The 26,216-nt window shown below is 37.2% G+C and overlaps 1 protein-coding gene across 2 annotated transcripts in view; it reads left to right on the top strand.

The window, feature by feature from the left end:
- Positions 1 to 24,505, top strand: part of SLC39A6 (solute carrier family 39 member 6) — a 120,990-nt gene extending 96,485 nt beyond the window's left edge. For both annotated transcript variants that reach the window (XM_057504122.1, XM_036885065.2), the window contains exons 3-10: positions 1,543 to 1,726; positions 3,638 to 3,807; positions 5,180 to 5,398; positions 17,398 to 17,503; positions 19,538 to 19,915; positions 21,091 to 21,171; positions 22,282 to 22,472; positions 23,283 to 24,505. In XM_057504122.1, coding sequence (XP_057360105.1) covers positions 1,543 to 1,726; positions 3,638 to 3,807; positions 5,180 to 5,398; positions 17,398 to 17,503; positions 19,538 to 19,915; positions 21,091 to 21,171; positions 22,282 to 22,472; positions 23,283 to 23,435 — 1,482 coding nt within the window. In that variant the 3' untranslated portion in view covers positions 23,436 to 24,505. The remainder of the gene's footprint in view (positions 1 to 1,542; positions 1,727 to 3,637; positions 3,808 to 5,179; positions 5,399 to 17,397; positions 17,504 to 19,537; positions 19,916 to 21,090; positions 21,172 to 22,281; positions 22,473 to 23,282) is intronic.
- Positions 24,506 to 26,216: the final 1,711 nt, after the last annotated feature.

Below are 26,216 nucleotides of genomic sequence, written 5' to 3'. Positions count from 1 at the left end.
AAATGGTGAGGCAATATAGGTTGGTCAAGGGGACTCTAGGATAGCACAGAGAATACAGTTAATGACTGTAACATCTTACCATGTTGATGGGCAGAGACCACACTGGAGAGGGTGAAGACTTGATAATATGGGTGAATATTGAACCACTGTGTTGTATATTTGAAACCATCATAAAATTGTATGTCACTGGTACTTTTTTTAAATTGTGAGCTTATTGAAAAAGGAATTTATTTCTCATCAAGGCATCTGGCCCATAGTGTCCCTACTATTTTGTAAACACTCCTAACACAAATTTTGGGGAATAGTTCTTTGGTAAGAATATTGCTGCATGCTAAAACTAATTTCTAAATAGAATTCAAAATGAGTATGGAAACCAGATATCAAGGTTATTTTTGGAGAAAGTCTTTAGAGGTTAGTATTATTAATTAAAAATAAAAAATGGGAGGTTGAAAAAGCAGAAGTTAGAAACCAAAGGTATGGTTGAAGAGGCTGAAGAATGCAAGAACAGGGTTACCTCCTTGGAAGAGGGATCACAATGACTTTTGGAGTGCTAGACATTAGAACAGTTACTAAGAACAATGTGCTAGACAAGTGAAAAGTCTGGGCACTAAGGTTCTGAGTTCATGTGTGTTTTCTACAAGAGACTTCCACAATTTGCTTTGGCTAAGAGATAGCAAGAATAAGTAAGGAATTAGTTGGGTCTAAAGTACTTAATTCAAACCATCATATGATATACTATCTAATAATCCTACTAATAGTCATCTCCCTAGAGACATCGGTGATAAAGTTTGTCATGAGTAGTATTGGCCAAGAATTGTGGGAGTTTAAAATAACTTTACAGAAAATGAAAAATGTGTTTTGCCGATTTTTTATGGAGAGAAGAGGAGCTTAGTTTACCCAGAGGAGGTTCTCCTCAAACTAAGCTTGTCATCTAATTAAATTGTTGAAACAACTGCCTGCCAGTGCAGGTATGTTTTATTAACCAGCATTGCCCACCACAGGAGTAATCTACATAATTTAATATTATCTCATTATAGAGCATTATTTTTTCATGCATATAGGAAGAACTGAGCTAAGGTTTGCAACTTCAGTCATTACTGGTAAAGTGACGTGTCTTGGGCTTGTTTAGGCCAGGCAGGGTAGCGTTAGCACTAAAACAACATATTTCTCATTCTCTGTTGAATCTCATCTCAGAATTATGACTCATTTCCTTTATAGGTCCATACAGTGAGTTAAGAGGCTTGTGAATGTCCATTTACCCTCCAGCTTATTTCATTTCAGCTTTCTCCCTAGGTGGCTAGTGATATAACTACTCCCAAGAATACTTAGGCAAAAGAGGTGGGATACTACCATGTGACACAGTAGCTCCGGATAGCTTGAGGCAAGTTCCACAGTACTCAACACAGAATTTGATTTTAATTTGCGTTAACTTAAAAAAATAAGTAGCTTCAGTATGGAAAGATTGTTGTGTCATCAAATAACTTTCTTGAATTGTCTAATGGGAATGCCTTTTGATGATTTTCACTGCTTTGTTTCCTTCAGTGTTTGAATGCATCAAAGCTGCTTACATCTCACGGCATGGGCATCCAGATTCCGCTGAATGCAACAGAGTTCAACTACCTCTGCCCAGCCATAATAAGTCAAATTGATGCTAGATCATGTCTGATTCATACAACGAGTGAAAAGAAAGCTGAGATCCCTCCAAAGACCTATTCCTTACAAATAGGTAGAATTGCCTTTTTTATGTAAAAATTTCCAACACATACATTTTGCTGTACTTTTCCTTATATTTTCATTAACCTACTCATTTTTCAGCATAATTCCAGATATATCTTCTTAATTGTTCTCTGCTTTGAATGTAAAAAAAACAGGCTGGTTAGCCTTCACCTTTAAAAAAAAAAAAAACCACAGATAAAATTTAGATTGTAACTTATCTGAGGTCATTCCACTTGTAGGAGGTGTCAGAGTCATCTGAAATTTGGACTTTTTATATATTGTCACACTGTGAGGAAGGTCAGAGTTAATTTCTGCTCTTCAGGAGCCTAATTCTGGTATGTTAGTGTTAATAAATGAAACTAGGATAACCTCTGCTATATCTATGTTGCTCAAAAACTATAGTAAAGAAATAATCACTTTATTGATTATTTATTGATTTATTGATTGATTAATCACTGAAGAAATTAATTGAATTCCCAGTTTCCTTCTCTTTCTCCTTCTTTCCTTTATGTTTTTAAACTCATCTCTCTTCTTTTTTTTGTGATGCAGCTGTTATGAGAGTCTAAAACCGCATTTCTTTTTTTTTTTTTTGTAGATAATTATTTTTTATTGAAGGGTAGTTGACACACAGTATTACATTAGTTTCAGGTGTACAACACAGTGATTCAACATTTATATACATGATAATTCTAGGTACCAGCTATCACCATACCAATTTGTTACAATATTTTGACTATATTCCTTATGCTATACATTACATCCCGGTTACTTATTTATTTTACAATTGGAACTGTACTTTTTGTTTGTTTGTTGTTTGTTTTTTGTTTTTTGTTTTTGTGAGGGCATCTCTCATTTATTGATCAAACGGTTGTTAACAACAATAAAATTCTGTATAGGGGAGTCAATGCTCAATGCACAATCATTAATCCACCCCAAGCCTAATTTTCATCAGTCTCCAATCTTCTGAGGCATAACAAACAAGTTCTTACATGGAGAACAAATTCTTACATAGTGAATAAGTTACATGGTGAACAGTACAAGGGCAGTCATCACAGAAACTTTCGGTTTTGCTCATGCATTCTGAACTATAAACAGTTCAAATATGAATACTCATTTGATTTTTATACTTGATTTATATGTGGATACCCCATTTCTCTCTTTATTATTATTTTTAATAAAATGCTGAAGTGGTAGGTAGATACAAGATAAAGGTAGAAAACATAGTTTAGTGTTGTAAGAGAGCAAATGTAGATGATCAGGTGTGTGCCTGTAAACTATGTGTTAATCCAAGCTAGACAAGGGCAATAAAACATCCACGTATGCAGAAGATTTCTCTCAGAACAGGAGGGGTAAGGTTCTAAGCCTCACCTCTGTTGATCCCCAAATTCTCACCTGATGGCCCCCCTGCGACTGCCTGTCTTAGGTTGTTCCTCCCTTGAGGAATCTTACCTGTCTCTAGCTAACCAGTCATCTTCCGGGGCCATACAGGGGAATGTAAAGTTGGTAAGTGAGAGAGAAGCCTTATTGTTTGAAAAGGTTAGCTTTTTACTTCTTTGCATATTTATGCCCTGTGGCTTCTATGCCCAGCATTTGTCTTGAGGTATCTTTACCACTTTGAAACCGCATTTCTTAAGTGAACTAGAGTTCATCAATGGTAACCATGCTTTTCCCCATCTGAAAATTCTTTCACCCCATCTTAAGAATTTTCCACTAGGCTTATGCTCTTTACCTGGAGAGTTCAGTCAGGTTATTCATTTGAGCCAACAGCAGGTTTCTTGGTTATTGCTTAATTACTATAGTTTTAATCCTCTGACTTTGTATGTCTGTAGCTTAAGAATACAACTCACTTTTACAAATTGCTTCATGCTACTCCAGAGTCTCTCTTTTAAGGTTTATCAATTGCTGTGTTTTTGTTTGACAGCGTGGGTTGGTGGCTTTATAGCCATTTCCATCATCAGTTTCCTGTCTTTGCTGGGTGTTATCTTAGTGCCTCTCATGAATCGGGTGTTTTTCAAATTTCTTCTAAGTTTCCTTGTGGCGTTGGCTGTTGGGACATTGAGTGGTGATGCTTTTTTACACCTTCTTCCACATGTAAGTATGGTAATTTGTCCTATTAGTGTGTTTTATTATTCAATATAGTGTGTGTGCGTGTGTGTATATATATATATATATACACACACGCACACACATTTGGTTTGTATTAGAATTCTTTGTATTGATCTGTATAAAAGGTTATAAATTTGGTTTAGAGTAGTTGATTTAAAAGTATATTTGATAACAAAGTTCCATTTTTATGCTACTTCTTAATACCTGCTCATTTTTTTGTTTTTCTCTTTAAGGGGATTTACTAAATACAGACTAATTTTAAAAATTTGGAACCCAGTTAATAAAAGGAGAGGAATTCAGCTTAGATATTATTGCTTTGACAAACTGCAGCAATGTGAATTATCTGTTTACATGTTACTGTTGCTACTGAAGTAAAATATGTGACTCATTAGGTGCCCAAGAAACTTAAGTTTCTTCAGAGTTGAATTTATGTGTGTATTTAAAAGTTTACACTGGTGACATGAGTAAATTTTTAAACAGTCTTGGGAAAATTTACGTATTCGGAATGGGTACTCAGGCAGAAAATATTTGAGTCTCTCTTTTTTGTTGTTTTCCTTAGTGGTTTTCAGGTAAGTGGGAAAAAGAAACTGCTTTCCTAGAATACTGCATATCTCATCATGTTCCATTCTGTGGTAAAAAGGTATTGTGCTGAAATATTTTGTGGTGAAAAGCTATTAAGCTCCCTGACCACCAGATAGCAGATGTTCAGGAATACCTGTTACACTAAGTGCCTTGTCGGTATGGAGTGGACCCTGTGACTTGACCTGCCTGCCCCCGCCTCTCCCCCTCCCCACCCCGCCCATATCTCATGTCTGTTGGTGTTCTCCACACTTGATTCCCTAACATGCAGTAGCAGTAGCTCCTACTACACTTAGCTACAGACTGCTGGGGTAGTGCATATGGATCTCAGGTACCTGCCAGGGCCCATTATAAAGACTGGGCTTCTTGGTTTTCTTCATACACTAATGCTGGTATGGGCTTTTCAGTCAGGAGTATAAGCAGTAGACTATATGCCTGTTAAATCTGGCAGTTCCCTGTTACTTGTGGCTATGGTAATTTGTCAAACATTGAAAATACCCATTACTTATATATTATGGGAGTCACTGCGGAATATATCTGTCTTTACACTAAGTGTATCCACTCTATTAAAGTGCCTTAGTACATTATGTACATTAAGTTCTAGATAGCTAGCTGCCTATGGATCATTTTATTTTTAATGTCCCACATTTCCTTGCAGATCTGAAGAATCCCATTAATTGCCTAATTTTGAATGGTTTCAAATTTGATATTATCTTAGCCAATTTTTTTAACGTGTGAAACTAATGAATTTATAAAATATATATTGTTTTTCCTTTAGTCTCATGCAAGTCACCACCATAGTCACAGCCATGAAGAATCAGCAATGGAAATGAAGAGAGGGCCACTTTTCAGTCATCTGTCATCTCAAAACATAGAAGAAAGTACCTATTTTGATTCCACATGGAAGGGTCTGACAGCTCTGGGTGGCTTATATTTCATGTTTCTTGTTGAACATGTACTCACGTTGATCAAGCAATTTAAAGATAAGAAGAAAAAGGTAATAAAAAGTACTGAGTACCTACTATGCATCAGACATTTATTTAGAGTAGTACTCTAATAAGTCTGTTAGCAGAGCCTATCTCAAGATCTGCAATCTTCATTTGAGAGGGGGTTCAGTACCCTTGAGATACTTCTTGTTCCCAGAGGCATTCATGGAGTTCTATACTTTCAGTATTCCTTTCAAATCCATGAGAGGGTAATAATAGCAAAGATAGACATCTATATAAATGACCAAACAGGACACAAGTAGGGCCATGAAGATCAGAAGCATTATGAGTATGGCCTTGATGGTGACAGTATTTTCATGGTTTTATGCTTATTCCCAGACTCATTGAGTTGTACACATTAAATGTATATAGCTTTTTATATGTCAATCCTCAATGAAGTGGTTTTTATTTTAAAAAGCAGCAGCAGCAGCATGGATACACTGTGAGTATTTATTGGTAGTTGTGATTAACTTTAAATTATTCATCTAGTAGCTGAATATTGTGTTTTATTTCAAAGAGTATATGACTTTCACAGACTTGCCCTTTGCAAATTGCCACCCGAAAATAGTGTGAAGCCAAACAGTAGGCTCTTTATTTCTGGTAAAAATAACACATGAGTTGCCTGTGCTTTTCTGCCTCTTCTTATCTGATGTGACTGGACAAGTCAGTCAAAAGACTGTCCAGGTGGGGACTCTTAAAAATGACAGGTACACATCTTGAGCATTTTAATTTAACTTAAATCATCCATATACTCTTACTCTGATCATTTGACATTGACCAAGATTTTCTTTGAGATGGACTTCTGTATGATTGATTGTTTTCTAATGGCAGGCTGCTTCCTTTATAATTTTGATTTCTCCAAAGTTGAGCAGATTTACTCTTGTAAAGCTATTTTGAGGATAGAATCTAGATTTTGGAAACTTTAAAAATGTTATGCAGTGGCTGCCTTACATAATTTCATAGCCTCTTTTTTTCTTTTTTAAGCCACTTGCCTTTGAGTCTTTCAAAAGCACTCAACTTTTCTAGAAGTATTCTTACCATCATTGCATAATCTGAGTAATATGTAATTAAATTGTACAATTGCCATAACAAGTATAAATGCCGTGAAGAGGTTTGAAAACTAACATAGTTGATTCTTGTGAAGTATAGAGCTCATTGTGGGAAATAAGTGCATTTGTGAACAGGAGAGTAGCCTCCTTCCCCATCCTGTGACTATTTGCCCATACAGATTTTAAATTCACTAAGATCTCAAGCTGCAAATTTTAAACCATCTCTATACTGAACCTAAATTTAGAGGGAAGAAGTGAAGTAAGAATAGCTTATTCATTCTTAATCCAGGCAGTCATCTTCCATGTTCCTATTGTCCCAGTGGCTTCACTTGGACTATTTTTGAGGATAGTCTACTTATTGTGGAATTATTTTATGTTTAAAAAATAATAATCTTTTTTTTAGTTTTTTGGGGGAAGGGAGCATTGAGGTTTGTTTGTTTTAATGTGTTTATGGTTCAGATACCAGAATTTATTTAACATTCTAACTTCAATTTTCAAATTTTACCTGAAGATAGTTTCTCTTTAATCTGGCACTCCTAACATAGGACTCTGAGATATAGGCTCTCTATTATTGAACACAGAACTATGTTTTTCAAACTCTAGGTTACAACTCATTAGTGAGTTATAAAATCAATCTTGTGTCATGACCAATGTTTTTAAATGCAGCAGTTATATTATAGTATATTATGAATATTACTGTGTATATAGTGCATATATATCACTGGATTATAAAAAAAGTTTCATAATCACTGTTCTAAAATAGTTTCTACTAGAATGTAAGCTAAGGACCTCTTTTTTACTGTTGTATCTCCAATGCCTGGAATAGTATCTGGCACATAATAGATGATTTATAAATATTTGTTGAGTGTATAAAAAGTGTTAAATGGCAAGTAAGCATAATTTCTAGACAGACTTGCTACAGGAGTTTCGCAAACATTGTATGTTCTCTTTCTTTTTGAAAATATGGAATTTATTTTTTGCTAAAGGCATCCAGGTCTTGGTGTTACTTATTTAATAGTTTTTAATCTCATTTGGATCCCTCAAAAGGAAAAAACTGTATGTTCACTGTATGTTGAGTGTTGGAAGCTCTTCAGCTTCATAGCAGGGCATTTTACTTAGAATTTTCCTTAAGACATCCATCGTACACCCCTGGGTTTAGGTGTTTTAGGTCATCTGCAGTATATGTCAATCTGAAGTCTCTATATTCAAATTAAGGTTGTATTTCATATTTGATACAGGTAGACTTATAATAAGTTCAAACTCAAAAAGTTTCTCTCAGTGAAGGTTATGTTCATACTGGAAATGTAAGAATCATCTATGACATTTCTCTCCATCTTCCTTGCTAACTTTCTATTCTAAGCCATACTTATATTCCACGGGGTTATAATAGTTACTTCTTACCTGGCCTGTGTACATTATTTAGTTGTTTTCTTGTCCGAGTCCAGAGCAGAGCAGGAAGAGTGATTTGTTTAAAGAAAATCTGATGAGGTTGTACACCACTACTTGAAATCCTTCCTTTCGTGTTTTCTCATTGCTTTAGGACAAGATGTATAACTTCTAACTTGGTTTGCTCTGTCTGGTCTCCTCTGACTGCCCAGCCTCATCTCTAGCCTCCCATCTAACCTATTAGGCCCCAACCACCTTGCATTAATTTCAGTTCCCTGGAGGGGCTGACTTAGGGCCCTCCCACATCCTGTCTCCCTACCTGCAATACTTCCATATCTCCACACACACCCCCACCCTCACCTTGCCTATCCCCAACAAATTCCTGCTTATCTTTATGTCTTGGTATAAATATCACTTTCTCAAAGAAGCCTCTCCTGGAATTTAGTTAATTCTTTTCATTATACACTCTCAAAACATTCTGTGATTTCCTTTGTAAAATCTATCAAAAACTGCAGTCAAAGAATTGTATAATCATTCTCTCTCTAAAGCCTCCCTCCATATGGGCGATTAGCTCCGTAAAAAAAGAGACCATGTGTATCTTGTTCTATGTTGTATTGTCAGCACTTAGCCTAGAAAACATATGTCTTTAATATTTATGGACTGAAAGAATTGGTTAAATTATAATTTCTAAAGAGAGTCATTGCCCAACAAGAAATAAAACATCAACTAAACTCATTTGAAATACCCTGAATTCATTTATTTTCACAAATATTTAAGTATTTTCTCTGTTTAAGGCACAATGCTAGGTGTAAGTATAAAGATTTGTCTAAGTGCTTGCTATTAAAAACTTTTACAACCTAAGAATATACAGATATTTTATATGCTGTTAGAGTGAGAATGAAATCTCAAGTTTGGTGGTAATTGTCACATTCAAAGGTACTGCAAATAAGAAATCTAATATTTCTGTAACAATTTTCATCATTTTGAATATTCCTACATAAGTTAATAATATACAGGCACCATTGTTCAAACAGAAACCTTTATGCTTGGGCTCAGAGATAAGGACAGTATCTTAAGCATACTGGTTAAAAACCTAGCAATAAAGTCAAGGCTAACTAATAGAGATTCACTTAAAAGAGAAAGCTTGTTAATGGTGTTTTTTTTGGTTTTTTATTTTTTATTTGTCTTATTTTGGTATCACTAATGTACAATTACATGAGCAACATTATGGTTACTAGACTCACCCCATTATCAAGTCCCACCACATACCCCATTACAGTCACTGTCCATCAGCATAGTAAGATGCTATAGAATCACTACTTGTCTTCTCTCTGTTATACTGCCTTGCCAGTGCCCCCCCACCTGCATAATGTGTGCTAATTGTAATGCCCCTTTTTCCTCCTTATCCCACCCTTCCCACCCATCCTCCCCAGTCCCTTTCCCTTTGGTAACTGTTAGTCCATTCTTGGGTTCTGTGAGTATGCTGCTGTTTTGCTCCTTCAGTTTTTTCTTTGTTCTTATACTCCACAGATGAGTGAAATCATTTGATTCTTGTATTTCTCTGCTTAGTTTATTTCAGTGAGCATAATACCCTCTAGCTCCATCCATGTTGTTGCAAATGGTAGGATTTGTTTTCTTCTTATGGCTGAATAATATTCCATTGTGTATATGTACCACATCTTCTTTATCCATTCATCTACTAATGGACAATTAGGTTGCTTCCATTTCTTGGCTATTGTGAATAGTGCTGCAATAAACATAGGGATGCATATGTCTTTTTCAAACTGGGCTGCTGCATTCTTAGGGTAAATTCGTATTAGTTTGAATGGTATTTCTATTTTTAGTTCTTTGAGGAACATCCATACTGCATTCTTAGGGTAAATTCCTAGGAGTGGAATTCCTGGGTCAAATGGTATTTCTATTTTGAGCATTTTGAGGAACCTCCTTACTGCTTTCCACAATGGTTGAACTAATTTATATTCCCACCAGCAGTGTAGGAGGGTACCCCTTTCTCCACATCCTCATCAACATTTTTTGTTGTTTGTCTTTTGGATTTTGGCCATCCTAACTGGTGTAAGGTGATATCTCATTGTTTTTTTAATTTGCATTCCCCTGATGATTAGCGATGTGGAGCATCTTTTCATGTGCCTGTTGACCATTTGAATTTCTCCTTTGGAGAAGTGTTTGTTGAGATCCTCTGCCCACTTTTTAATTGGATTATTTGCTTTTTGTTTGTTAAGGTTTGTGAGCTCTTTATATGTTTTGAATGTCAAACCCTTATCAGATATGTCACTTATGAAAATATTCTCCCATACTGTAGGATGCCTTTTTGCTCTACTGATGGTGTCCTTTGCTGTACAGAAGCTTTTTTGTTCGATTTAGTCCCACTTGTTCATTTTTGCTTTTGTTTCCCTTGCCTGGGAAGATATGTTCATGAAGAGGTTGCTCATGTTTATGTCCAAGAGATTTTTGCCTATGTTTTTTGTATTTTTCTAAGAGCTTTATGGTTTCGTGACTTACATTCATGTCTTTGATCCATTTTGAGTTTACTTTTGTGTATGAGGTTAGACAATAATCCAGTTTCATTGTCTTACATGTATCTGTCCAGTTTTGCCAGCACCAGCTGTTGAAGAGGCTGTCATTTCCCCATTGTATGTCCATGGCTCCTTTATCGTATATTAATTGACCATACATTCTTTGGTTAATATGTGGACTCTCTATTCTGTTCCTCTGGTCTATGGATCTGTTCTTGTGCCAGTACCAAATTGTCTTGATTACTGTGGCTTTGTAGTAAAGCTTAAAGTTGGGAAGTGAGATCCCTCCTGCTTTATTCTTCCTTCTCAGGATTACTTTGGCTGTTTGGGGTCTTTTGTGGTTCCATATGAATTTTAGAACTATTTGTTCCAGTTCATTGAAGAATGCTGACGGTATTTTGATAGGGATTGCATTGAATCTGTAGATTGCTTTAGGCAGGATGGCCATTTTGACAGTATTAATTCTTCCTACACAAGCGCATGGGATGAATTTCCATTTATTAGTGTCCTTTTTAATTTCTCTTAAGAGTATCTTGTAGTTTTCAGGGTATAGGTCTTTCACTTCATTGGTTAGGTTTATTCCTATGTATTTTATTCTTTTTGATGTAATCGTGAATGGAATTGTTTTCTGATTTCTCTTTCTGCTAGTTCGTTAGTGTATAGGATTGCAGCAGATTTCTGTGTATTAATTTTGTATCCTGGAACTTTGCTGAATTCAGATATTCTAGTAGTTTTTGGAGTGGATTCTTTAGGTTTTGTTATATACACTATCATGTCATCTGCAAATAGTGACAGTTTGACTTCTTTACCAGTCTGGATGCCTTTTATTTCTTTGTGTTGTCTGATTGCCTTGGCTATGACCTCCAGAGCTATGTTGAATAAAAGTGGGAGAGTGGGCATCCTTGTCTTGTTCCCAATCTTAAAGGAAAAGCTTTCAGCTTCTCATTGTTAAGTATGATGTTGGCTGTGGGTTTGTCTTTTATGGCCTGTATTATGTTGAGGTACTTGCCCTCTATACCCATTTTTGTTGAAAGTTTTTATTGTGAATGGATGTTGAATTTTGTCAAATGCTTTTTCAGCATCTATGGAGATGATCATGTGGTTTTTGTCCTTCTTTTTGTTGATGTGGCAGATGATGTTGATAGATTTTGTAATGTTTTACCATCCTTGCATCCCTGGGATGAATCCCACTTGATCATGATGTATGATCCTCTTGATGTATTATTGAATTCGGTTTGCTGATATTTTCTTGAGTATTTTTCCACCTATGTTCACCAGGGATATTGACCTGTAATTTTCTTTTTTTGTGGTGTCTCTGCCTGGTTTTTGTATTATCGTGATGCTGGCTTATAGAATGAGTTTGGAAGTATTCCCTCCTCTTTTATTTTTTGGAAAACTTTAAGGAGAATGGGTATTATGTCTTCTCTAAATGTCTGATAAAATTCCGTGGTGAAGTAAGGATGGCTACCATCCAAAAGACAAACAACAACAAATGTTGGCGAGGTTGTGGAGAAAGGGGAGCCCTCCTACACTGCTGGTGGGAATGTAAATTAGTTCAACTATTGTGGAAAGCAGTATGGAGGTTCCTCAAAATGCTCAAAATAGAAATACCATTTGACCCAGGAATTCCACTTCTAGGAATTTACCCTAAGAATGCAGCACTCCAGTTTGAAAAAGACATATGCACTCCTATGTTTATCGCCACTATTTACAATAGCCAAGATAAGGAAGCAACCTAAATGTCCATCAGTAGATGAATGGATAAAGAAGATGTGGTCATATACACAATGGAATATTACCCAGCTATAAGAAAAAATCAGATCCTGCCATTTGCAACAACATGGATGGAGCTAGAGGGTATTATCCTCAGTGAAATAAGCCAGGCGGAGAAAGACAAGTACCAAATGATTTCACTCATATGTGGAGTATAAGAACAAAAGAAAACTGGAGGAACAAAACAGCAGCAGAATCACAGAACCCAAGAATGGACTAACAGTTACCAAAGGGAAAGGGACTGGGAAGGACGTGTGGGAAGGGAGGGATAAAGGCGGGAAAAAAGAAAGGGGGCATTACAATTAACATGTATAGTGGGGGGGGGGCATGGGGAGGGCTGTGCAACACAGAGAAGACAAGTAGTGATTTTACAGCATCTTACTATGTTGATGGACAGTGACTGTGAACGGGTATGTGGGGGGGACTTGGTGAGGGGGGGAGCCTAGTGAACATAATGTCCTTCATGTAATTGTAGATAAATGATACCAAAATAAAATTTAAAAAAAATTCTGTGGTGAATCTATCTGGTCCAGGGATTTTATTCTTGGGTAGTTTTTTGATTACTGATTCAATTTTGTTGCTGGTAATTGGTCTGTTTAGATTTTCTGTTTCTTCCTTGGTCAGTCTTGCGAGGTTATATTTTTCTAGGAAGTTGTCCGTTTCTTCTAGGTTATCCAGTATGTTAGCACATAGATTTTCATAGTATTCTCTAATAATTCTTTTTGTTTCTGTGCTGTCCATCGTGATTTTTCTTTTCTCATTTCTAATTCTGTTTATATGGGTAGATTCTCCTTTTTTCTTAATAAGTCTGGCTAGTGGGTTATCTATTTTGTTTATTTTCTTAAAGAACCAGCTCTTGGTTTCATTGATTTTTTTTTCCTATTGTTTTATTCTTCTCAATTGTATTTATTTTTTCTCTGATCTTTATTATGTCCCTCTTTCTGCTGATTTTGGGCCTCATTTGTTCTTCTTTTTCCAATTTCAATAATTGTGACTTCAGACTATTCATTTGGGATTGTTCTTCCTTCTTTAAATAGGCCTGGATTGCTGTATGCTTTCCTCTTAGAACTGCCTTCACTGCATCCCACAGAAGTTGGGGCGTTGTGCTGTTGTTTTAATTTGTCTCCATATATTGCTTGATCTCTGTTTTAATTTGGTCATTGGTCCATTGATTATTTAGGACTATGTTGTTAAGCCTCTATGTATTTGGTGGCCTTTTTGTTTTTGTTGTACAATTTATTTCTAGTTTTATACCTTTGTGATCTGAGAAGTTGTTTGGTAGGATTTCAGTCTTTTTGAATTTACTGAGGCTCTTTTTGTGGCCTAGTATGTGGTCTATTCTGGAAAATGTTCTATGTTTATCCTGCTGCTTTTGGATGGAGTGTTCTGTAGTTGTTTGTTAGGTCCATCTGTTCCAGTGTGTTGTTCAGTGCCTCTGTGTTCTTACTTATTTTCTGTATGGTTGATCTGTCCTTTGGAGTCAGTGGTGTGTTCACGTCTCCTAAAATGAATGCATTGCATTCTGTTTCCTCCTTTAATTCTGTTAGTATTTGTTTTACATATTTCTGTGTTCCTGTGTTGGGTGCATAGATATTTATAATGGTTATATCCTCCTGTTGGACAGACTCCTTTATCATTATGTAATGTCCTTCTTTATCTCTTGTTACTTTCTGTATTTTAAAGTCTATTTTGTCTGATACAAGTACTGCAACACCTGCTTTTTTCTCCCTATGGTTTGCATGAAATATCTTTTCCATCCCTTCACTTTTAGTCTGTGTATGTCTTTGGGTTTGAGGTGAGTCTCTTGTAGACAGCGTATAGATGGGTCTTGCTTTTTTGTCCTTTCTGTTACTCTGTGTCTTTTGATTGTTGCATTCAGTCCATTTACATTTAGGGTGATTATCGACAGATATGTACTTATTGCCATTACAGGCTTTGGATTCGTGGTTACCAAAGGTTCAAGGGTAGCTTCTTGACTTTCTGACCGTCTAACTTTAACTCACTACGCTATTCTAAACACAGTCTGATGAGGCTTTATTTCTCTCCCTTCTTTTTCTTCCTCCTCCACTCTTTATATGTTGGGTGTTTTATTCTGTACTCTTTTGTGTTTCCCTTGACCAATTTTGTGGATAGCTGATTTTATTTTGCATTTAGTCAGTATTTGGTTGATCTACTTTCTTTACTGTGATTTTATTTTCTCTGGTGATGTTTATTTAGCCTTAGGAGCACTTTGATCTAGAGCAGTTCCTTTAAAATACACTGTAGAGTTGGTTTGTGGGAGGTAAATTCCCTCAACTTTTTCTTATCTGAGAATTGTTTAATCTGCCCTTCAAATTTAAATGATAATCTTGCTGGATACGGTATTCTTGGTTCGAGGCCCTTCTGTTTCATTGCATTGAATATATTATGCCATTCTCTTCTGGCCTGTAAGGTTTCTGCTGAGAAGTCTGATGATACCCTAATGGGTTTTCCTTTGTCAGTGATCTTTTTTCTGTCTCTGGCAGGTTTTAATACTCTGTCCTTTTCTTTGATCTTTGCCATTTTCTTATTATATATGTTGGTGTTGTCCTCCTTGGATCCCTGTGTTGGGAGATCTGTGGACTTCCATGGTGTGAGAGACTATTCCCTTCCCCAGCTTGGGGAAGTTTTCAGCAATTATTTCTTGAAAAACACTTTCTATCCCTTTTTCTCTCTCTTCTTCTGGTACCCTATAATGTGAATATTATTCACTTTGGATTGGTCACACAGTTCTCTTAATATTCTTTCTTTCCTAGAGATCCTTTTATCTCTCTGTGCCTCAGCTTTGCTGTATTCCTGTTCTCTCATTTCTATTCCATTAACAGCCTCTTGCACCTCATCCAGTCTGCTCTAAAATCTTTCCATTGTTTGTTTCATTTCTGTTATCTCCCTCCAGAATTCATCCCTTAGCTCTTGCATATTTCTCTCTAGCTCCATCAGCATTCTTATGACTTTTATTTTGAATTTTTTTCAGGAAGATTGGTGATTTTGGTCTCACCAGGCCCTCTCTCTGGTGTTCGAGGGATTTGGACTGAATAAGATTCTTCTGCCTTTTCATGGCAATGGCAGTGATCGCCTGTGAGTGGTGCATGTGTTAGCTGGTAGAACAAAATCCCTTCCTGCTTGCTGATTGCCCTGCCCATCTCCACTGCCTGTGCCAGTTAACCGCACACAGGGAGCAGTCTCTGGGTTAATTCCCTGAGCTGCCATGGGTGGGGCAGCCCTCGGGATGGCCTAGGGCTCTTGTGGGGGTTGCAGGCAAGCGGCGTGTGTTCTCCTGTGAGAACAGTGCCCCTTCATGCTTTCGGGACTCCACGCCGGTATCTGCTGCCTGTGCCAGGCAACCGCACACAGGGAACAACCTCTGGTTTGATCCCCTGATCTGCCATGGGCTGGGTGGTCCTCAAGATGACCTAGGGCACTGGCGTTGGTTGCAGGTGTGCAGTACATGTTCGCCGCAAGAACAGAACCCCTACGTGTTTCCCAGACTCCACACCAGTTTCCTCTGCATGTGCCAGTCAACCGGGTGTAGGGGGCAGCCTCCGGGTTAATCCCCTAAGCTGCCGTGGACAGGGCAACACTCGGTATTGTCTTGGGTAGTAGCAGTGGTTACAGGCATTCAGCACGTGTTCACCGTGAGAACAAAGCTCCTATGTGCTTCACAGACTCCACACCTATTTCCTCTCCCTGTGCTGGTCAGGCAGGTGCAGGGGGCAGCCTCTGGGTTAATCCCCTGCGCTGCCTTCGGTGGGGTGGCCCTCGGGATGGCCTTGGGCACTGGCGGGAGTTACAGGTGAGCAGTGCGTGTTTGCTGCAAAAATAAAGCCCCTTTGTGCCTTCCGGAGTCTGTGCCAGTCTCCGCTGTCTGTGTCAGTCGACTATGGGCAGGGGGCAGCCTCTGGGTTTGGCCAGGTTAGCCATGCTTGGAGAAGCCTCTGTGTGGTTGCTGTGGGTGGGGCTGCTCCCTGGTTGCTCCACATCAATGGCAAGTCAGCCCATTCGCTTGCAGTGCTGGTGGAGGGTAATGTACAGCAGGCTCCTTGTCACCATGAGGGGCTTTGGTGCTGCATTACCACTGAGGGGGTTAGGGCGCCTGAAGTTCCTTAAAGTTCCCATCCTGCTGGGATGAGTGTGCCAGGATGATTTTGTCCACCTGTTAAACCCTTGTCCCTTTAATACTTTTAACATGCCCGCTCTTCTTTTGTCCCTGGGCAGCTGGCTGTGGGAACCTGTTCGCAATCTTACTCCCAGATTTTGCTTTTTCCATTCCTCTAATATCCAGTATACCATGCAATGTGTATCTCTCCTCCTGGTGCAGATTACTAGGGCTGATTATTTATCAGTCCTCTGCTTCCACTCCCTCCCAACTCTGATTCCTTTCCTCCCTCCAGTGAGCTGGGGTTGGGGGAGTGCTTGGGTCCCACCGGGTCACAGCTTTGTATCTTACCCTTTTTGTGAGATGTTGCGCTCTAGCAGATGTAGATGTAACCTGGCTGGTGTACTGTCTCTTCTGGTCACTCTTTTAGGAATAATTGTATTTGCTGTATTTTCAAAATATATATGGTTTTGGGGGAAGATTTCTGCCGCCCTACTCATGCCGCCATCTTGAGAATCCCTAATGGTGTTCTATTATAGGAAAAGTATTTTAGTTGCAGTAACAAATTCATATTAGTGTCATAGTTTTAGGTTATAAAAAGCATGGTAAGTTTGGGTTTCAGTGTCCAAAAGGGGGATGGAGAAAACCAAGCAATTGGGTTAGCAGATCATTCCTGAAGAAAATGCCTCTGGTTGGTTTGAAATAGATAACCTGAGGCACAGCTCAATCTTAATGTGTGTATGAATCACCTGGGGTCTAGTTAAAATCCCCATTCTGATTCATTTGTTTTGAGGTGTGGCCTGACATTAGTCATTTCTAACAAGCTGGCAGGGGATGCTGTGCTGCTTATGTAAGACCACACTTAGAATAGATGACCCATGGGACATTTCAGAAAGGTGGATGTGATTTTTCTACATTTCATATTACCAAGGAATTGATTCTTCACCTTTCTAACAATTACTACACCTGAGACACACTACTAGATGCTATGCAAGTAAAGTAAGCCCTGCCCTTGGATGGGCTTTCATTCCAAAGACGTCGGTTACTCTGTTGTCTTTTTCTGTATCTTTAGTTTAACTGTCTTTTGTTTAACTGTTTATTTAAAGCTATACACATAAATCATTTTAAAGCATTGTTTTCCCTTGATATTTTAGAATCAGAAAAAAACAGAAAGTGATGATGATGTGGATATTAAGAAGCAATTGTCCAAGTATGAATCTCAGCTTACATCAAATGAGGAGAAAGTAGATACTGATGATCGTAAGTCCTTATGAATCTGAGGGCTGGAGGGTTTGCACTGTCTGGTCTTACAAATCTCATGATTTGCAGGCAGTTCGAACTATCTGGAAGAGATCGGACCACGTGTCCTTTTTTTTTTAAGCATCTCATACTTTTTAATTGCCAGTGAGTTTTTATGTGTATTTGTGTTTTTTCTTTAATTGTTTGTATTGAGGTAAATTCAGACTTATAGAAAAGTTTCAACAGCAATACAAAGAATTCTTATATCCCTTTCTTGCTTCTTGTTATTTTACTTATTTTTATCATTCTCTCTGTGTACCCATACACACACATTTTTTCCTAAACTGTTTGAGATTAAGTTTCTGACATATTGTTTCTTTACCTCTAAATACTACATTTTTTGTTTCCTAAGGAAAAGGACAGTCTCTTACATAACCACAGTTCAGTTATCAAAGTGAGGAAGGTAATGCTGATTTGATACAATTATCTAGTCTGTAGACCTTATTAACATTTTTCCAACTGTCTTAACAGAAAAAAGTAGTCCAGAGTACAGTCCAGGATTAAATGTTGTGCCCCTTATTTTGGATTTGTCTAATTTTTTTAATGATTAGTATAATCATAAATTAATCAGTTGTGGCAAGTATACCACAAAGTGGTATAGTATCCTTTTCAGTGACGGTGCATACCTGACATGATGCTCTTTGTCACATACTGGTGATGTTAATTTTGATCACTTGGCTGAGGTTGTTTCTACCATGTTTCTTCACTGTAGGGTTACTAATTTTCCAGTAAGTTGACTGTTAGTTCAGCATTTCTTGTTGGACAGATTCAGTTAAGATTAAAATTTTAAACCAAACTTCTCACCATGACCTTCAGAGTCCTACCCTGCTCTCCAGTCTCCCCCATTGCTCACTGTGTCTAGCCTCACTCATCTTTTCATCCTGTGAACACACCAGGTTTGTCTCAGAGCCTTGCATTCACTGTTCCTTTTCAGAAGTCTCTTCTCCGACCTTCACATTAATTCTGCCTCCTATCATTTGGGTCTCAACTCAGGTATTTCCTCCTCAGAGGCCTTCCCTGATCACCCAAATACAAAGTTCTTCTGGTCACTCTCCTTCCTCTTACCCTTTTCTGTGTTCTTCCCATGCTTTGCAGTACCTTAAATTACCTCATTTATACATGTGTTTCCTTGATGTGCCTGCTTTCCCACAAGAATATAAATCTCTTGAAGGGAGAGACTTGGTCCTACTCTATTCCGTCACTGGTGCCAGGCAGGGTGCTCAGTACGTAGCTGCTGACTGAGGAGGGAGAAAAATTTTTTGCTGCTGCCTATTAGTAAGGTTTCCTGTCCACCCTTTGTTTTCCAACATGCTTTCTCTAAAGAGCAAGCAAAATGCTCTTGCTCTTGTATCTTTTCTCTCTCCAACCTTTGTAATGGACTGCAGTGAAATACACAAATGTAAGAGGGTATAGCTGCTCTAGAATTGGACCATAGTGTCAGGAATGCCCCCAAGAAAAGTGATAACCAGTGTACAGGATAAAGGAAAAACAAAGCCTTATGGTTGAAATTTTCTTTGTACAAGTAGATAATAAATGGTTCCTCGTGATGATGATGGTATTTAAGATTCTTTTGTTTTTCCTTGAATTTTTCCTTCAAAAAAGAGGAAGTCAGACAACAGGATTATGCATGTTTTTATTTCCAATTTTCAGTATTTGTCCAAAAATATGTGCTTTTATAACCAAGAAAAAATTCATCTTTAAAACTGTAGTGGGGGGCAGAAGAAATTAAGGGAGTATCTAGGAGGTAATTATTGAAGATTAGTGTTTAAAATCCATTCTTAATATGTAAGATCATTTAAGTTATAAAATTCATTAAAACCTATTGATGTTTTTCATCACTACTGTAATGTTTAGTTCTGCAGGTTTATGTGAGACATTTGCCATGACTTAAGACCTTTTTTGACTTTAACTGTCAGTGGGAATGTTTGAAATGTGTCCAAGCACATTAACAAAGCCTTTTGACTTTGTCCCAATGTCCTTTATGTTTATACCTAGGACCTGAAGGCTATTTACGAGCGGACTCACAAGAGCCCTCCCACTTTGATTCACAACAGCCAGCAGTCTTGGAAGAAGAAGAGGTCATGATAGCTCATGCTCATCCACAGGAAGTCTATAATGAATATGTACCCAGAGGGTGCAAGAATAAATGCCACTCACATTTCCATGATACACTTGGCCAGTCGGATGATCTCATTCACCACCACCATGACTACCATCATATCCTCCATCATCACCACCACCAAAACCACCACCCCCACAGTCATAGTCAGCGCTACTCTCGGGAGGAGCTGAAAGATGCTGGCATTGCCACTTTGGCCTGGATGGTGATAATGGGTGACGGTCTGCACAATTTCAGTGATGGCCTAGCAATCGGTATACATCTACATATTTCCCCTTGTGGCTAACTCTGAAAATGTCACATCAGCCCCCAATTTTAGCTAAAATAGGGTGATTTTGATAAGGCTCTTAACTTTTAAGATTGTGAAAATATTTCATCTTTGGCTACTTTGACAATGAAGTAGTCAGTAAATGTTAGGTTAGGTAAGATGAAGTAATAGAAACTGTGGCTAGCCATTACCTAAATTGTAACAATCAAAAGTTTTTTTAATTTACAAGGTCTGAAGATCAGTCTCTAAGTGTATGGAGCATGTGTGGGGGTTTTGCCCTATACATTTTTGAGTTCCCTTTTCTGCAGTATATAGTAAAAGAATCATTTACACCACCTTTTCTTTTTTGCTAAAGGAATGTTTATCTGGTAAGTTCAGTTACCAATCTCTATCCAAAGAAGAATTACTATTTTGCTATTAAATTGTTATACCACAATTAGGAGATACTAGAATACTTAAAATTTTTGTGACTCAATGCTAGAAGGAACCATGGAAATGATTAGAAATTAAGCAACTAAGTCCTGGCAAGGTGAACCACTTGCCCAAGGAGGCAGTGCTGGTTTGTATCCCAGCTGAGATGAGCCCAGGCCTTAGCTCTGTGGGAGCCTAGAGTGCTCTTCCTCGTCTCTTCTGTGTGCAACATAACAACAAAGGAGGATGTACAAATGTTCTATCATTGTTTATAGGTGATCAGTTGTTTAATAAAAGGGGGAGAGCTATTTGTCTTAGAGTCTCTTTATGAGACAATGAAAAAATGAATGTAAACAAGTCTAATTACATAATGAATTCCTCTGAGCCAGTGAAACATATTTATGTTTTTTTCTAAACCTTTTAAATAAATTTATTTCATATTTTTAAATATATGTTCATGTGGTAGCAATTACACCTTAGGTTTATACAAGGTCATCTTAATCACTCTAAGGCATAGTAGAATTTTCCCTTAATCATACCTGCTTGTGCTCCTTTGGAAAATTTAAATCTAATTGAAGGAAATATAAGATTACTTATAAGGAAGATACAGAGTGCAATTTGGAAAGTTCTATTTATTCACAACCAGAATATAGTTTATTTCTTTTACCTTATTTTATATGCTGGTAAGATTTTTTAAAACACACCCACAAAATAATGTAGCCAAACTTTTTCTGATTGATTTTTACACAGGTGCTGCTTTTACTGAAGGTTTATCAAGTGGTTTAAGTACTTCTGTTGCTGTGTTTTGTCATGAGTTGCCTCATGAGTTAGGTAAGAAAATCATATAAATGGTATAAATGATGTTTTCCAGGTGTGTGAAGTGTCTTAGTGTCATTTGCTTTTGCTAATAACTCCAATAAGCTTCCTCATAACTTTTATGCCTTTTATAAGTCTGCTAACCTAGGTAACTCTCCTTTCTTACCAAGCACAAGTTTGTTTCCAGCCAGAGTTCTGACCCTATGTGTATGATGATGCAACTGCCTGTGTGGGGTTGCCAGAGAGGTACATGAGCCCCTTCTCTTGTCCTCTTCCCCTCCAAATATCTTCTTATGTCAGCATACTGGTGACATCAGTGATCATTGTCTTCATACACATAATATGAATAAGGCCACAGGAATCAAAGGAGTCATCTTCCATTAACAGAAGTTGTCGAGAGAATCTCATTGGAGCTGAAGAAACGGGAGGTTGATGAATTGTGATTTGAATATTTTTTTCTCTGTCACCAAGACTTAAAACCTTCCCAGAGTAGCTCTGAGTCCCAGTCCATGCCGTGTTTTTCTTCTAAAGATACATATTTGCACACACCTGTGGCACTTTCCCACTTTGGTTCATTGGCATGTGTTCTGCCATTTAAAGGGCTTCCCATCTGCCCGCTCAGTGCCTATAATCTTCAACATGTGATTTATGTTAAATGTTCTAGACCATCATGCTCCATAAAGCTTCCCTTAACTATTCCCATCTTAACTTATTTTTCTTCTTTTGTAACTGGAGGATTAGACTCCTCTTAATTATATATTCCCTTTATCATGCTGATCATTTCATGTGTGTTCTCCATCCTCCTCTTTGTGGCCAATGAACTCCTTGAAGACAAAGCAAGAGCACAGTAGTAGGTTCATGCTATTTATCATTCATTGACAGAAGTGGAAGCCTTAAGAAAGACTATGGATAAAAAATTCTTATCTGTAAAATTTACCCAAAAAATAGTGTAGAGAGCTGTTAGGGTGATTTACACTGATTAAGACTTTTAGCCCTGGGTAATTCTTAATTTTGATTTTTTTTCTCAAAAAAGTTAGAGAATTTCTTAAATATGGGAAGTCTCTTGGGTATGTGTCAAAAATGATTTTTCAGTTATTTTTTCCTCTCTTTTGTTTTCTGATAAAGGTGACTTTGCTGTTTTACTAAAGGCTGGCATGACTGTTAAGCAGGCTGTTCTTTATAATGCCCTGTCAGCCATGCTGGCATATCTTGGAATGGCAACAGGAATTTTCATTGGTCATTATGCTGAAAATGTTTCTATGTGGATATTTGCACTTACTGCTGGCTTATTCATGTATGTTGCTCTGGTTGATATGGTAAGTTTTTAAGAAGTCAAATTATAGTATTGACTAACAATGAAATAGAGAAAATGTTTAGTGAAACCTCATTTTAAAGAAGTCTTTAGATTAAATGCAGTAGTGATGAGAAGATATTCTACACTCAGTAAGGTAGTGTATATAATACAGGGAGTCCTCAAGAGTTTATCTTTTTGGATTGTTAATGACAAGCACATCTTTGTCCTGCCTAAGGAGTAGCAGGACACACAGAAATAACTGTCCTCTTCTGATGGATCTTTTTGAGAGTTGAATCTCAGTAATCAGGCACTGAATTATGAAAGATTGTCAGGAACCTAACACATATTGTTGGAATTCTGTATGTACTTTAGAATACTCAGAAGTTCCTTATTAGTGGACAAAGGAGTCACATCTTTTTGTCATCAAAGTCCACATAATAATCCCAGCCAATCTTATAGCTAAAATTTTACTTTATATAGTGTAAGTTTTCCATATCTCTGAACTTCAGGTAAGCCACCTGTTAACATTCAGTTCAGATACAGGCAGTAACTGACACAGGGTAATGAGTATAGTCTCCGTTTTACAGTGGAGCAAACTGGACCAATATATTTTGACTTGCTGAGCAGACCATGAATAATCATTGTCAATTAAATTGCTAGGAAATGCTGTGTAATATTGTTAACTAGAGTCAGTATGTATGTGGTCATGTTTTAAGGGATTGACTCAGTATATGCAGCTACATATTAAGCTAACATACTGTCCTGCAAATTCTTCTAAAAACTAATACGTGGCTCTGAAAACTTAAAAGATGGCTTTTTTTTTTTTCTTAAGGTACCTGAGATGCTGCACAATGATGCTAGTGACCATGGATGTAGCCGGTGGGGATATTTCTTTTTACAGAATGCTGGGATACTTTTGGGTTTTGGAATTATGTTGCTTATTTCTATATTTGAACATAAAATTGTGTTTCGTATAAATTTCTAATTAGGGTATAAATGCTAGAGTAGCTTAAAAAAATTGCTGTCTATAGTTTGAATAGGTCATAGGGAGGTGACTGTGTGTGGTGATAAGCAGCATTTAAGGTTAGTTGATTCTGTGATTTTTGTATTGAATATCATCATTTGTTATGCTTACAGGGTCAGTTATGGTGGTAACATAAAGGTACTTTTTAAGATTTAAGTTATTTTATATTGGGAATGTAAGCTCTATGTGCAGTTTATCAATTTTACCAGTTTATTGTCTAAATAAGAGATTTGACATGACATATTCTGTGTATTTCAGGAAAAATGTCTTTAGTGCTTTTTCTAGAAGTAATTTAATACAGTAATTCCCTGGTGGATTTTAGGCCTCTGAAGAATTGCTGGCATTATAGAAATAAAAGTATACATGAAGCCTAAGATACCAATAAAGCTTGTACTGAATTTACATGAAGAAATAAGGAGAAAAAGAAAAGATTCGGTAAGAATTAAGAAGGTATAGATTTCTTACCAAAGAAACCATAAAACTGGTTATAAAGTAGGGAAAATTTAGATTTAAATTAAAAAGGCAATAGTAGTATAGAGTTCATACATAAACATTTTTGTCAGAGTATTTTTCCCATAATATCACAGTGAGAGTGAGCACTTTTTACTAATTTACTTTGTATAATAGATAAGTCTAATACATGTAACAAATTCAAGCAATATATCACTGAAACAAGCAATTGGAATTTAAGATATTTGTGTGGAGGTACACCAGATAAGTAAGTTTATGTATTGCCAGAAAACTTGGATAGCACCAAGTATGTATCTCCCCAAGCTGTGTGATTGGATGTTCTAGTTACCTGGTATCAAATGTCAGCATATTAGAACTTTGAAATATATAGACAATAAAACCAGATTGAGTATAGTTTGACTACTTGGATTCAGAGTGTACATTGGTATCTTTCAGGGCTTCAGTGTTGTCATTAAGAACAATTGTCATTTTTATAGGTAGTACTTTAGACATACCAGACCTCTCTGTGGTGTTCTCTAGATGTTGCTTTTCTACAAAATAAATTCTCCATGTCAGCTTGATATCAGATGTCTTATTTTCTTTTTTTTAATCATCATAACCACTTACAAATGTATAATTCAGTAGTGTTAAGTATATTCACATTATGCAATGGACCTCCAGAACTTTTTGATCTTGCAGAACTGAAACTCTACTCACTAAGCAATTCCTCGGCCCCTGTTTTTCTGTGAACCTGAGATGTATGATTTTCTTAAGTACAATATAGATTATATACCTAACAATTCATTTATATTATTATATTATATAGCCTTATTCAATTTTAAATTCTTTATCACAAAGGTACTTCAAAAAATATTGGTCCACAGTTTGTTCCAAGCTGTCCTTAACTTCTTTTTGTTTTAATAATCAGAGCCTTAAGCTCAAGAAACATTAATACTCTACATTCTAAAGAGAATTTATCCAATCAAAAAATTTGACAAGACCCTACACACCACCTAAGGCCTTCTGAGAGTCAATCGAACCAGCATTTCTATTCCCCAAAGTGTAAGAGGTAATTATGGGAACAAGAGAATTACTTGGATTAAGGGTGCTTGAAAGGATGAGATGCGGCATCTCCTCTGGCTGGATGATTCCTCTACTTCAGAATCCTGCCCACAGACCTACCCTATTGCCACTGCTAGATCAATGCAAGATGGGGATGTTCTGGAATAGCTGAAAATGTTCACACTTAGGGAACACAGATTCATACCTATTCCTTTCACAGGTAGTCTGAAGTTGGAAGGTGTGCTGGACCAGCCCACAAAACAGGATGAATAGGAATGACAGCTCCCTCCCCAGTTTGAACCCATTACTGAATATGGAAGATTTAAGTAGTTAGTTGCCCTGGCTTCGTGAAACAGGAAGAGGAGGATAGCTATTAGAGAAAAATGCAAGAACTGTAGAATATGGGCCAAAAGCTGATACTTTGTGGGGGAAAAAAACAGGGTCTTGAATGAAAAAGGAGATAGAAATATAATAGATTATAAAAACAGACTATATATTTGAGAACCTTAGATTTTTCTGGAATAATATAAATGTTCACTCAAAAAAATAGAAAATCAATTAGTGTAAAAATGGTCACCACATCAAAATTCTACCCTAAAACAAGTTGCCATTTGCTAAGCAACACAAATCCCTAGCTTCTCCAAATAATTTCTGGGATTGCAAAAAAGAATGTTAATCATATTAGTTGAGGTTAATGTAAGCTTGGTATAGAACCATGCTGAGAAAGGCGACCTATGTTGGACCTTAAAACTCCCTGTACATTCTTACTAGCTATGTCAAGAATGTAAGGCCCAGATCACACTCTGCTGGGAACACTTATCAATGAAAAATCTTGAAGGATGAAGTCTGAGACAAAGATCAGGCCACGTATAAGAAAGGTGAATTCCCCAGGCTCAGCTGCACAAACAAGCATGTACAGCATTCAACTGAGTCCTTTCACTTTGCTTCCATAGGACTTGGGGGTCAAGAGGTACTGAGACAAATGCTCAGGCTACTTGTTATGCTGTGAGCAATAAAGTCCTTTGTGTCCCAGGAGTCTCGCATCTTCTACCATTACCCACAAAAGAGTAACAAGCTAACTCAAAACTTCTATGTTAGGTAAAACCCCACACCCTTACAAAACTCAGGATAGTACAGGAAAAGCAAAAATCTAGATAACAAGAATCCTAAATAGCAAATCAAACTCAGCAGTATATAATCAGGTACAGGGACTCCAGGAATGTAAGAATG

Source organism: Manis pentadactyla, chromosome 6 (assembly GCF_030020395.1).
Source record: "Manis pentadactyla isolate mManPen7 chromosome 6, mManPen7.hap1, whole genome shotgun sequence".
In the NCBI taxonomy this organism is placed as follows: domain Eukaryota; kingdom Metazoa; phylum Chordata; class Mammalia; order Pholidota; family Manidae; genus Manis; species Manis pentadactyla.
This window is presented reverse-complemented; position numbering and strand designations above follow the sequence as displayed.